Source organism: Fragaria vesca, linkage group LG1 (assembly GCF_000184155.1).
Source record: "Fragaria vesca subsp. vesca linkage group LG1, FraVesHawaii_1.0, whole genome shotgun sequence".
In the NCBI taxonomy this organism is placed as follows: Eukaryota; Viridiplantae; Streptophyta; class Magnoliopsida; order Rosales; family Rosaceae; genus Fragaria; species Fragaria vesca.
The window spans coordinates 8,080,939-8,093,581 of NC_020491.1; the positions used below are offsets into that span (position 1 = coordinate 8,080,939).

At 37.6% G+C, this 12,643-nt stretch overlaps 3 protein-coding genes and 1 non-coding gene across 4 annotated transcripts; 2 read left to right on the forward strand and 2 right to left on the reverse strand.

The window, feature by feature from the left end:
- Positions 1–964: 964 nt before the first annotated feature.
- LOC101314132 (F-box protein SKIP23-like) lies at positions 965–2,179 on the reverse strand. Its single transcript, XM_004289014.1, has one exon. The coding sequence runs from the start codon at positions 2,177–2,179 to the stop codon at positions 965–967; it is 1,215 nt and encodes a 404-aa protein (XP_004289062.1).
- A 660-nt stretch (positions 2,180–2,839) lies between these two features.
- LOC101314416 (protein IQ-DOMAIN 14-like) lies at positions 2,840–3,393 on the forward strand. The gene is made up of 2 exons (XM_004289015.1): positions 2,840–3,079; positions 3,208–3,393. The coding sequence occupies exons 1-2, from the start codon at positions 2,840–2,842 to the stop codon at positions 3,391–3,393; spliced, it is 426 nt and encodes a 141-aa protein (XP_004289063.1).
- Positions 3,394–3,499: 106 nt separating this feature from the next.
- On the reverse strand, positions 3,500–9,452 carry LOC101309867 (probable serine/threonine-protein kinase roco5-like). Its single transcript, XM_004287713.1, has 16 exons — positions 9,125–9,452; positions 8,658–8,772; positions 8,313–8,410; positions 8,072–8,191; positions 7,863–7,917; positions 6,768–6,878; positions 6,605–6,681; positions 6,045–6,179; positions 5,865–5,972; positions 5,696–5,769; positions 4,989–5,164; positions 4,705–4,800; positions 4,358–4,438; positions 4,180–4,233; positions 3,957–4,091; positions 3,500–3,889 (listed from the first exon to the last, which is right to left on the reverse strand). The coding sequence occupies exons 1-16, from the start codon at positions 9,328–9,330 to the stop codon at positions 3,818–3,820; spliced, it is 1,713 nt and encodes a 570-aa protein (XP_004287761.1). The 5' UTR covers positions 9,331–9,452; the 3' UTR covers positions 3,500–3,817.
- Positions 9,453–9,653: 201 nt separating this feature from the next.
- Positions 9,654–9,727, forward strand: TRNAI-AAU. The gene has a single exon. It is a non-coding gene; the product is annotated as a tRNA-Ile (tRNA).
- Positions 9,728–12,643: the final 2,916 nt, after the last annotated feature.

A 12,643-nucleotide genomic window follows, 5' to 3' on the forward strand; every position in this document is an offset into this window, starting at 1 on the left:
CTTAGCACCCTGCATTGAAAACCGTAATTGCTTGATCTCGGCAATTCAACCACAACGGTTGTCAAGTTCAGGGAACCATAAACCACTACGGCTCCCCCATTAGAGTCGACAGCATAGAACATTCCTACTTCGGAGGCAAGGCTTTTTTTATTAGATACAAAATCAAAGTGCTTTATATGGCATGCACTAAGGTTCCTGCTTCCTAGCTTGGACTTACTGTATCTTGAGTTGGGTTGTAGGCTTCGGAGCCCAAGGGAAGAGGGAAACAAATAACAATAATAGGGCAATAATAGAGCCTTGGAGAACAAGCATGGATTTAGCCAAAGACAGCATTAATCATGATCTGGGTTTACTCATCCTTGACGATCCTCCCATCCATGCTGCTCAGATGTTTCTTGATGACATTTCTGCTGTTTCTGGAGCTAGATGCTCTAGGACTAGTGCTTAGTTTTTTTCCTTTTTTTTTTTTTCTTTCTGTTTGGGTTTTAGACCCCTTCTGTAACCCAAAAAAAAAGAAGAATACAATGTCTGAATGTTGAAGAAACATATATGTCTAAAGCAATGCGTGTAATTGCGTAGCTTAGTTCAAAAGTTAGAGAAGTACTGCTCCATATATATTGTTGATGAATGAAATGTCATGGTTTTAGTTTTCAACATCTTGTTTTATGAGTTAGTTGAGACTCAAGCTTGGAATGAGCTAGAGTCGCACAGAATGCTTCAAACTCAGAGGAATCTGCACATAATAGTCCTCTTGAACTCATTCAAGGGGCACAGGAAGTATGATGAGTGGGATCAAACTGTGTGAAACATAAGAAAACTCGCGTGTATAAATAGATTCATGAAGTCCAGTATCTCTACTACGTACTAGCACCTCTTTAAAAACTGGAGAACTAACAGAAAAAGAACAACAAACTGAAAAAGCCTGTAAATAGAAAGCCTAGAAAAAAGCCAGTACTGCTGTTCATCACCAAGATTGGTTTACAATATATTTACGATGTTTCTTAAACAAACATGAATGCAAATATCTCAGTTTTTTAAGCTCAACTGATAGTCTGTTACGGAGCTGAGGCTTGGATATCTCTCCATCGAGCATGATTGATTCGATCGACACATTGTTGCACCGAGGGAGAAAGATTCTAGCACTTTGTGGTAAAGATTCTAGGTCAAAGAGAGTACCATTGCTTAAGTCGAACACTCCCACCTGAGGAAGTTTTTTAGTTGAGAAATAAATACAGTTTCCTTGGCATCCTGGGAAATCTTTAGCAGCAAGAGAGAAGCCATAGTAATCATGAACACCGGTCAAAAACACCAATATCCGATCACTCAAATCCGAAGCTTGCATCTCAACCCATTTCTCCTCAACCGCATTCAACTTATACACCTTGAACTTGACATCAATCTTGAGAGGATTTCCATCACACCAACCTTTTCTCGAGAATCTTTCAACTAAAAGTAGATCCCCTGAAGATTCCACCAAACTCAACACCCGGTGCTTGTTACAACGGTATTGGTACTTAATACATATCGGATGCGAAACCGCAACCTTTGTCAACTTCCCATCAACTGCTATAGCTCTCCCGTCCGTCGTGACAGCATAGAACATTCCTCGATAGAAAATCACATCTTCGTAACTACTGCATCTCATAAAGAGTTGGTTGTCCTCAAACTTAAAGAGGTTCACGTACCCTTTATTGTCAAGACCTAATCCTCCATGGTATAACTCTCCGCGGTGAATGAGCATGGCGTCAGGGGAATCGAAGTTCGTCGACATGACGAACCTCTGCACTCCACTCAACTCATAAGCTTTTGCCAACTCGAATCCTTGAAAGTCTAACAAGTTCATAACTTGGCCACCTTGGTCCGGACTGCGCAGTTTAACCAGCCAATCCCTTGGGACTTGTTCACCGGGATTAATGGCAGGAGACACAAGATGATGGTAGACTGCGACCTCATTGACGTGAAGGATTTTGTAGTTGTTCTCTTTCCAAGTCTTGATTTTGAAGTTTTGGAGCTTCGAATCGACGGGAGGAATGGAGGACCGCCATGATCGGCAGACGGCACGAAATCGAGAGACATCGGATTTAGTACTGTTGAGGCGCTTTACGATGTCCTCAAATAGTTCAGTTGGAAGAGTAGTTAATAGGGTCTTCTTCTGCTTTCGAGGACCTACGATAGCCATAGACCTAGTAGTTCTCTGTTTTTGTTTTTGGTGGTCGAAGCAAAGTATATATATATGATTGCTTATGGGTAAATTGGGTTTTATTCACACAACTTATCCAAAAATTATTGTTAACCTTCTTTAATCTCACCGTTGATTGATACATAATAGTTCAATTTTTTATTTCCTTCAGTTAAAAAATCTTGATGTTAGGTTATGAAGATTTTGGTTTCGATGGACCGTGACATGGTAGCATAATAACCAACCTGTTTAAAGTCATGTATTCGAATCTCAATTAAGATGGGTTCGAAACTATGATCCGATGGTAGAGTAAGATGGGCTGATGGGTACATGAGATTGCTCTTCAACTAAGAAATCAGTTATGGGAGAAGAGATTAAACATAGAGTTTGTATTTTGAAATATAAGGCAATTAAGTCATGAGGTTTAGTCAACTCCTTTGCATTCAAACAGTTTATATATGAGTTAATCACAGTGATGACAGAGCTGATGGCCGGTAGGAGATTAGAGATATTCATGGCCAACACGTTCTGAGTCTCTGACGAGCACTACCTAAGCAATACATGGTGGTCACATTCTCTTCCTTTAAGGCACCTCCTCCTCCATTTTGGTCTTTTAAGTGGAGGATCAACCAACTGAAATCTCAAACACCCTTCAAAACTATGGGAACTTCCAGCAACTGGTTTCGAAAAATCCGAAGAAAGTTTGTGAGATCCTCAGACAGAGATATCATTGTCGTCTATAACACCAGCCCACGCTTCCATGGAGAAGAAGCCGATTATGAAGTCCTCATTCACGACGACGCTTCGTCTACAATCTCTTCCATCATAACCATAGAGAAAACTTTAACCAAGGAAGACATTGCAGCCATCAAGATCCAAGCATTTTTCAGAGGCCAACTTGTATATAACATAAACCCAACACTACGGTTTTCTATGCAGAGTTTTTTAGTTTTGAAATAAGCGTTTCAATGTTTGCTCACAAGACTGATAACAGTATCTGGTTTGTGATCATCTGAAAATTTTGGCAGGCAAGACGAGCATTTCGAGCACTCAAGAGCCTGGTGAAGCTGCAAGCACTGGTTCGAGGAGTGTGTGTGAGGAAACAGGCCCGAGTCGCTATGCAATGCATGCGTGCGCTTGTGCAGTTGCAGGTCAAGGTTCGTGCACGGCAGCTCCTCAACGGGTATAGTGATGCCAGATCCATCACAGCTTAACTATATATACATAGCAAGACAAAGGTTTCGGAACTACTAGGATTTCCTAATAAAAGGCTGCGTACATGAACAGTTTTTCACCAAAATTGTAAGCGAGATGTAAACGGGTTCAAAACTGTTAATAGTTTACTATCAATATGAAATCTGTTCATTCAAGAATGCATCCAGGAAGCAACTGCAATATACCATAAGATCTTGCATGTATTTGTTTACAATTTCTTTCGATAATGGCTCCGGTAGTTTGCTACAGTCAGTGGACTAGTTAAACTAAGAAAAACCGAGTCCGTAAAACACAGTTTATAATCTGTGTAGTTGCTTGGAAAAACTGTACAGCGAGAATTGTATGTCGTCACCCTTGGAGAGGTCAATGTGAAATCCCAGTAATTGCTTGGGGCATACAAAAATGGAGTTCTCTCATCTCTGATTAGTGATGGCCCCATCTCAGTGCTGAGAAAAATGACTTGTCCTTGTGTCGGTCTTCACCCTCATTTCCCACCTGTTTCAAGATTATGAAATTTAAATATGTTGAAGGGCAGAAAAATTACAGTCGGGGAAGACAGTACCTCCTTGGCCAAATGTCGAAGGATTTCTACAATTTCGGAGAAGTCAGGTCTTTGAGTTGGGTCTTGCTGCCAGCATTTGTCAAGCAATTCTGCGAACTTTGGGTTTGTATTCTTCGGAATTGTAGGTCGCAGTGCCTGACAGGATGCCAATTAGAGTGATCGAGATTAATGTTTAAGGATATCATTTGTAGAAAAATTATGCTAAATCATATATGATGAGTACCTTTTGCACCACACCCACTGCTGCTTGTAATGGGGTCAGAAATGAGTAGGGGAGCTGAAAAAGAAAACATAGAGATATTTGTGTCGTTCAGAACTGCTGGATAGTACTACTGGAATACATGATAAGCAAGGGATATTGCACACAAACACAATACTCATCGGGAAGGAAAATATCTTACTTGTCCTGTTAGAAGCTCCCACAGTACTATGCCAAAACTGAAAACATCTGCCTTGTGATCGTACGGTTTGTGTTCAATGACCTTCATTTAAGTAGTAAAAAGTAATTAAGAAACTATACAATGAGGCTGGAAAATGGGTTATATGACTAATATGAAACACATAATGACCTAACAATTTAGTTAGATATCCCTAAATACACAGGGATATAGGGATTACAGCCAACTCCACCCAAATATTTTTAACTATTGGTCACATAACGATTAACAAATTCTTTTAACACTTAGAACTCATTTTTAGTGCTATATTGTTCAATAATATAAAAGTCAATATCCAAGTAGATGCCTACCTCAGGAGCCATCCATCGGTATGTTCCGGTTTCAGCTGTCATCACTCCAGATTGAGCTTGCACTCTGGCAACCCCAAAATCAGCCACCTTAACAACCTGCACAAGTGGGATCTCAGACGACTTCATAGCAAACATGCTTAAGAGAGACTAATTAATTGATATATATATATATATAACTGCTCTTTGAAGTCGTAACCCTTATCAATTTAAAGGAAATTTATATTTTATTATATTTTAGTTGACACATAATCAGCCATTGATGAAAAATCATGAAAAGCACTTACTTCATGTTCATCCATCAGAAGATTGGCAGTCTTAAGGTCTCTGTGGACTATATTATTTTGGTGCAGATAATTCATTCCCTTGGAAACATCAATTGCTACTTTGAGCAGAGATGGAAGCTTGAACACACCCTTTTGTTTATGCAGAAAGTCGTAAACACTTCCTCTGGACATAAACTCTGATAAAGCAGAAATATGAATATCAAAAGGAGTTGAACAGTGAATATGGGTATGTATTCCATGAATCTCTAGGTGCTTTCAATCTGGTATATCATTACTTGATAGACAGCCTTGTGTTCTTCGGATATGAACAGTTAGAGATGAATACAATAAAGACAGAGATAGAGCACTCATCTATATCAATCATGATTTTTGAAAGGGTTCTGACATTCAAATTCCCCCTTTCCCCACTTGAGGCCCTTACTTATTTCCTTTCTAAATGACTTTTATATGTTTCTATTACTTTTCTTTGCAAATCTACTATTTGCATGAACAATTTTCGTTTTTTTTTTCTTCTAAATTATTAAAGTACTCCCAAGTCAAAGGTTACAGGAAGATTAGGAGATACAGCACATAAAAAGATATGGAATCACTGAAAAAAGAGGTGCACAAGAAACACAAAGAAGACTGACAATCACTCCTGTTTCTGAAATAATACAATACTATATACGGGGATCATTAATATTAAGGAATACATAATAAGGACATACCGGTCACAATGCAGATGTTTGGAGGTTGAGTGCATGCACCAATGAATTGCACAACATTCTTGTGCCGAATTTTCCTGCAATATTAACGATAGCAACAAGTTCTAAAAGTTCTAAATACATGGAAACTACCACTAAGGCTTATAAACAGGTATTCCGATAAATATCAGACCTTAGTATATAAACTTCCTGTGAAAAATCTCTCAGCATCTCTGCATTGACACGCTCAGGTTTTAGAATTTTGATGGCAACTTCCTGACTACAAAATGTGCCTCTGTACCTGAAGAAGTTGGAAACAAGATGTCAAACGAGAACCTGTATAATCAAGAACAGGATTCAAAATACAACTTACAGATCACCGAATGTTCCAGATCCAACTTTATTCTCAAATTTCAGCTGCTTTGTATCAATCTCCCATACATCAATACCATCAGTTGGTATTTGTAGGGCATCAGGGAAAGACTCAGTTTTTATTTGGTTATCCTCACTAAACACAGCAACTGGATACTGCTTTGACTCCTGCAGAGTATCAAAGGGAAGGAGTATCACTAACTATAACAAATAGATGTACCTTTTTTCTTTCTCTGTTTTGGTTTAACGGGGGTAGGATGGGGGATCCAGAATAGAGGAATAAGAACTAACTTATGTACAATAATGAAATGACATTGTCAAGCAATGATGAAAATGAAGGGTAGTGAGAAAATATGAAAACAATGATACATTTAATCAGCCAGGAAATCTGAACCCAAACTTATAGATTGATACCATCCAGGTGGCACTCAGCAGATATACCGGAATGTAAACAAAAGCATTCTTATAAATAGCAAATAAGAATATGAATAAGATTCCCTTAGGATGAAAAGAAAAAAATGAAGTAATTCCCGACAATGAAAAGAACAAGAGTTTGAAAACTTACAATAAAAGAGCAGAAAACTAACCTTTAGTTTTGAAATTTCCTTCTCCAATACCCTTTTGAGTTCTTCAGTTTCCTAATGTTTCCAACATGCAAGGAGATTTGTTCAATGACCAAAAAGTAATGATGCAAACATCTACAAAGAGGAGTACCAATTCATACCTCTAAGTGCCAACCATCAACTACGAAAACATCCAGAGAAAATCCATCAACAGTGGAAAAGGCATGAGCTTCTTGAATATTCAGATTAATCTCAGCTAGTACTGAAGTTAACTGGAAAAGTAATCACTAAAATCTATTAGTTAGTAAGTATTTATAGGGAGAGGGAGAGAGAGAGAGAGAGAAGGGCGCCATAAAATGTGCAATATGACATGTAACTCTTGTATATGAGCAAAAACTCAGCACTGTATGCAGTATATGATCATAACCATTTACAAGAAATCAAAGGTCAACAATCCACCACTATACTAAGCATACCTCATGCAATAAGATATTTTACTCTTATCTACCTGGTAGAGTTCTAAACATATGAGACTTTTGTTCAAAGGTAAACTAAGACCCTATCTCGATTGTCTCTAGAACTTCAGGTCAATCATTAATTGCTAACTGCATCAAACCAATAACATGTGATAAAAGAATTTTCAATTTCATAGTCCAAGAAAAGGCTATTATAGATGAGTCAATGAAACAAATAAGTTAATTTTAGGTGGATAAGGTTCAGAGAAATATATATATATATATATATATACAGTCCGTCTCTGCTACGGACGTCCGGACCGTTTTACGGTGCGGACATCCACACCTGAGAAAAGTCCTATATACATATATATATATATATATATCTCAGTGATCAAACTGATCATCTAATGTCAAACAACAGCTAGTTCACAGCGTTATGGTTTTTTACGTCCTAAATTTGTCTAAAACACAATTTTATTGTCTATGCATATAAAATAATAATTAAACAAAGCCAATTGATCCCAAGTCCCTCAAAAAGAACACACATCAAAGAAAAAGGATATTTGGAAGGAAAATATGAAGGCATGATTAGGTACTATAGAAGCATTCAGATATAGATCCATTATGAACATCTGCTGCTGTTTAACAGAGGCACAACTTGGAACAATATTAATTGCCAACTACTTGAAGTTTGAGAAGTGTTCATGTTAAAGCTAAAACTAAGGGCAGAAATTAGAATGCTGATGTGCTGTATGAACCAAGTTCAGTGCATGCAGTAGACATACAGACGAGGACTACCTGACTAAGAAGTTTAGGCTTGTCGACTGTTGAAAAAGTGATCTCATGCATAGGCCTGGACCAATTACCAAAAAAATAAGTAAAAATATTAACATTTTTATGGTAGTAAATGACCAATACTGTTTTTGCTCATGGTAAACAGTAAAAAACCTCAAACTCATTGCCCTACAAAACTTATTACCAAAGATTGGCCTAAATTCGAATCTTACCTAGTAACATAGGGTGTTGCGCTCATTGCACTGTCTCCATCATCAACATGGGATCTATTGGCTAGAAGTGAAAGTGCCTCAAGATTAGGAGATGAACCAAAGGTAGGCGGTGCATGAATCCTGCTGACACCACAGTTCAATGACTATCACATAAAAAATAAAAAAATAAAAAGAAAACTGACAGAGAAGGCATTTAATTACAAAAGAAGTATAGCCTGGTATCTGATATGGTTAGCCATACCCTTGTCTATTATGATTATAAGAACTCTGTGCATCTTCTTTCATTGAAGAATCTGAATGAACCGAATCGCCAGCATTCCCATTGTACATGGGATAAACCTGCATCGAAGAAAATCCACTCAGTAATAAGAACTTCTCCGCCCCTGCTTCAGATAATAGCGTTAATACTTAAACTTCAAGACTTCAAATGCAATACATGTAAAATGGGTGTAACAAGAAAAGAACACTGACTGGAGTCAAATCAAAAATACATGCAACATGCATACTGGTACACACGCACACAAATCGTGTTCATTAAGCTCAACAAGAGTAAATCATAGTAACCAATAACCGCATGTGTGGTCACCTGCACCGTGCGAACTTCAAAGGCAGGTTGGTTAGCAGGGTCTTCGGCTAATTGCAGCAATCTCTTATGTGTAAGCACATCCTCTGCCCTCTCCACATTCACATCCAATGCGTATCTACATAGCACAACACCAACCATCACCACAACAAACAAACAAACAAACACACACAATTCTTCAAAGCTTCGGCCTTCAATTTCCACAACTATGAGTTAAAATGTATAGATACCATTACTCATAGGCTCATAGCTTATAGTTAGAACAAATATCAAAACGATGACCGAATCCGATTTCTTTTTCCCTAAACACATTCACTACCAGACAATTAGCAACCTTTAAACAATCATTAGTAACATTAAATCGCTACAGTCTTCTCCACAACAAAACAAACAATGCGAAAACGCAAAAAGCCAAAAGCTAATGAATGAACCATACGAATCAAAACAGAGAAAAGGCTAGGGTTTAATACCGAGCAGGTAAGCGGTTGAAATGGAGCCAAAGCTGATCATCAAATCCAGGAAGACTGGCCTCCTCGTAATTGAAGTCCTGAATTCTACGCAGCACCTCGTTGTAGACCTTGAGCTTCTGGCGCTGGTGGCGCGGCTGCGCCTGCGCCTGCGACGAGAACGCAGCGTCTCTGCTGCCGCAGCTCTCCAAGTCCTCGTCGATCGCCATTTTGGAGCTTAAAAAAAGTGAATCTGGCTCTGGATTTGAAGGAGAATATGCGGCGCGGAATAACGAGATTGGAGAAATTTGAGAAGAAGAAGAAGAAGTGAAAATTGAGGAGGAGGAGAAAGAGAGATTCTTTCTTGCTTTCTTTCTTTTTGTGCTGTGCCTGTGATGATGACGACCTTTGTTTCGTTGCTTTAGGCCACGGGTCCACTGCATGCTGACTCATCTGGATTATCGCACTCAACAGTGTGGCCGGTGGGGAATATTTAATTTGTTTTCGTTAAGCGTGGTTAATTTGGCTTGAAACGTAATTATTGGCAAGAAATGGCCTATTAGCTCAGCTGGTTAGAGCGTCGTGCTAATAACGCGAAGGTCGCAGGTTCGAGACCTGCATGGGCCACATTATTAGTTTATTTTTCTAAATTGTCTCTTTGAGATTTGATATTAGTTTGTTTTTCTAAATTGTCTTTGAGATTTGATTTCTAAATTGTCTTTGAGTTTTGATTAGGTTTTGGTTTTTTGAAGTTTGTCAACCACCCTTAAGGGATCTCTTCCTTTTCAGTAGAGATATTATATATGATGCAATCCAAGTAGGCTATGTATGGAATAAAAGCAGCAAATTGACGACGTTTCTATTTCTTATATATTGTTAAGGGCTAGAAGGAAAATGGTAGTTTGCTTATGGGATCGACGACCTTAATTGAATATTGTTTGTGTTGGATAGACTTTGAAAATTTCAAGCATGTAAACCAAAAAAAATATTGACATTTCTAGCGTGCGTTTTCTTTTTAATCATATAATTATATGTTAGAGCATTGGTTGAGATAATGTGAAAAGGCAAAGTGAATCGTGCTAAATGTGGCACGCTAGAGCTATTCAAAGACAATTAAGCACTTTTAAAAGTATTTACAACACCTACAAATTAAGATCAAAATAGCAACCACACTGCAGCATGCATCACCTTCTCGTATTAGGTTGTTGCTTCATTAGAGATAATGGCAATATATTATGATCACTAATAGTTTAAACTTTTGAGTCATCTCTCATATTACAGACATTTTCATCAAATCTTTTGGTGGGTCATTCCATTGTATTATTGATATTTTAAGCACTATTATAAGATGCAATCAATTATATATGTTCCTAATTAAGTACATTGTATTATTATTTATTTATTTTTGGATTGTATTAATTGATTGAAAGTTGAACCATGCACCAGATATATATGAAGGAAGAAAAGCTGTTATTGCCATCTATATATATGGTGGGATGTCCCCTCTAATGTCCTCCCATAGATTCTCTGTTATAGATCTTGAATATAGTTTCGTCTGTATTTATCCAAAACAAAATTTTAAACATTATCAACATCACCATCGCTAATGATCATTATCAAATGACCAAGAATTTTGAGTCTCTATTTGTAAAACCTTATTTTTAGTTTTGGATAAATGGGATTCGACGACCTTATCCAACATTTCGAGAAAATAGACACCCATTTAGTCACTAAAACGGTTATTTAGTAAAACGTTTATCTACAGATTGTAGTAAACAAATTTCACTCTACCAACTTTGTGCTTTTGTTCTTTTATTTGGCTTGTCTAAAACTCCCACCAACTCATTATATGATTGATGCAATGCAAGAGGTTTCACACACATAGACAACTCACAATTTGTCCAGCTATATTATATGATATCTGAGGTTTCCTTGTTATAAAAGAAATTAAACTCCGAGCAAAATTCCTTTCCCATTTCGAAATGTTACAAAACGAGATTGAGTACATTTGAACCACTTGAAGAGCACAAAACGTGGACGACAAAACCGCATGAATGCTCTCGATCCCATCACAGCCGTCGATCATTACACCAAACCCTCCTTAGCATCTAAGAAAAAGAAATCAAACCTGATCCAGTTTGGCCATTCATGGAAGCAAATTAACAACACAGCAGAGAGAAGAAGAAGACGACGAAGACAGATATCGAGTCAGAAAGAAAAGGACACGTGGTTGACATGAACAGGAAGAGCACCAGGGATTTGCTTCTGGGTTTATATAAGGGGAATCTGTGCTGGGACTTCTGTGTTTAGGATTTTAGGGCTGGTAGGTTTCGTTTCGATTCATTTTGGTTTTTATCTGTGTAATATATATCTTTTCCTCTTTCTGGGTTTTCATTTCTGGTTTCAGATTTGATTTTAGGGTTTGTAAATGGGTCAATGCACGTCGAAGCAGCGTGGAGGAGGAGGAGGAGGGCTAGATGGTAATTGTGGTGGGTGTGTTGAGACGACTAGGCGTGGATGCATGAGCATTGTGAGGGAGAAGAGATCCAGGTTCTATATTGTTAGGAAATGTATAGTTATGCTTCTCTGTTGGCACAAGTATGGCAAATATTAATGAAATTCTTCATTCATTTTCTGGTCGATTCGATCATCATCTTCTTCTTCTTTTCTCTCTTGATTGGTTCTTACTGTTCTCATGGATGATTGGTTTTTGGTTTCAAGGATGATCGATCACACGGTAATTCAGGTTGATGTAAAGTTTAGATGCGTTAGGTACCCTGACTAACTATGCAGAATTGGATATGAATTTCTCAAGTTTTTGTTGTTAGGGATCCAGTGGATGCCAGAAGTGCATGTTTGACCGCAGATAGTTCACCCAAACACAAACGCAGTTTTTCAAGCATTAATTTTTGCTTTTATTTTTAGATGTATTATGCATTCCAGGGTTTACAAGTTCATCATTTTTTACTGTCTAACATATGATGATCGAGGATACTTCAAAAACAGGAGAAATTTCGCAATCATGAATAATTTTGAGTGATTAGAGTCTTAGAGCTGATGTGATTAACATGCTCTCCCAACATTAGGAGGATTCTAATGACATGATCTAAGGCACTTTTCTACTGAATCTAGTGTGTTTAATCTTGTCATTCTTATCCTAAGCAAGTAAATCTGTGAACAGCGTGACCTTTATTTTTTGAAACTTTTGTAGTTCTAAAAGCAATGTGTCATTATAATTACTAAATTACAGCAATTTAGATAATATTATGAGAAGATATATATGTTCCCGATAGCAATATGTGGCACTGTATAGCTTCTTAGAGCATCTTCAACAGTTTCTCTATAATTTCTTTATTATGAGGAAGCAAAAATCAGAGCTTCAAGCAATTTTTTCTTTAACTCCAACAAATTCCCTATTTTATATAATCTCCGTCAAGCCAAATATTGGATCAAAGAAGTGGCATGGTCTCTTTAAATTTATCAAAGATGCAGCACACTCTTTTATTGTCATTCAGACAAATTTTTCTCTCTTATATTGTTCTA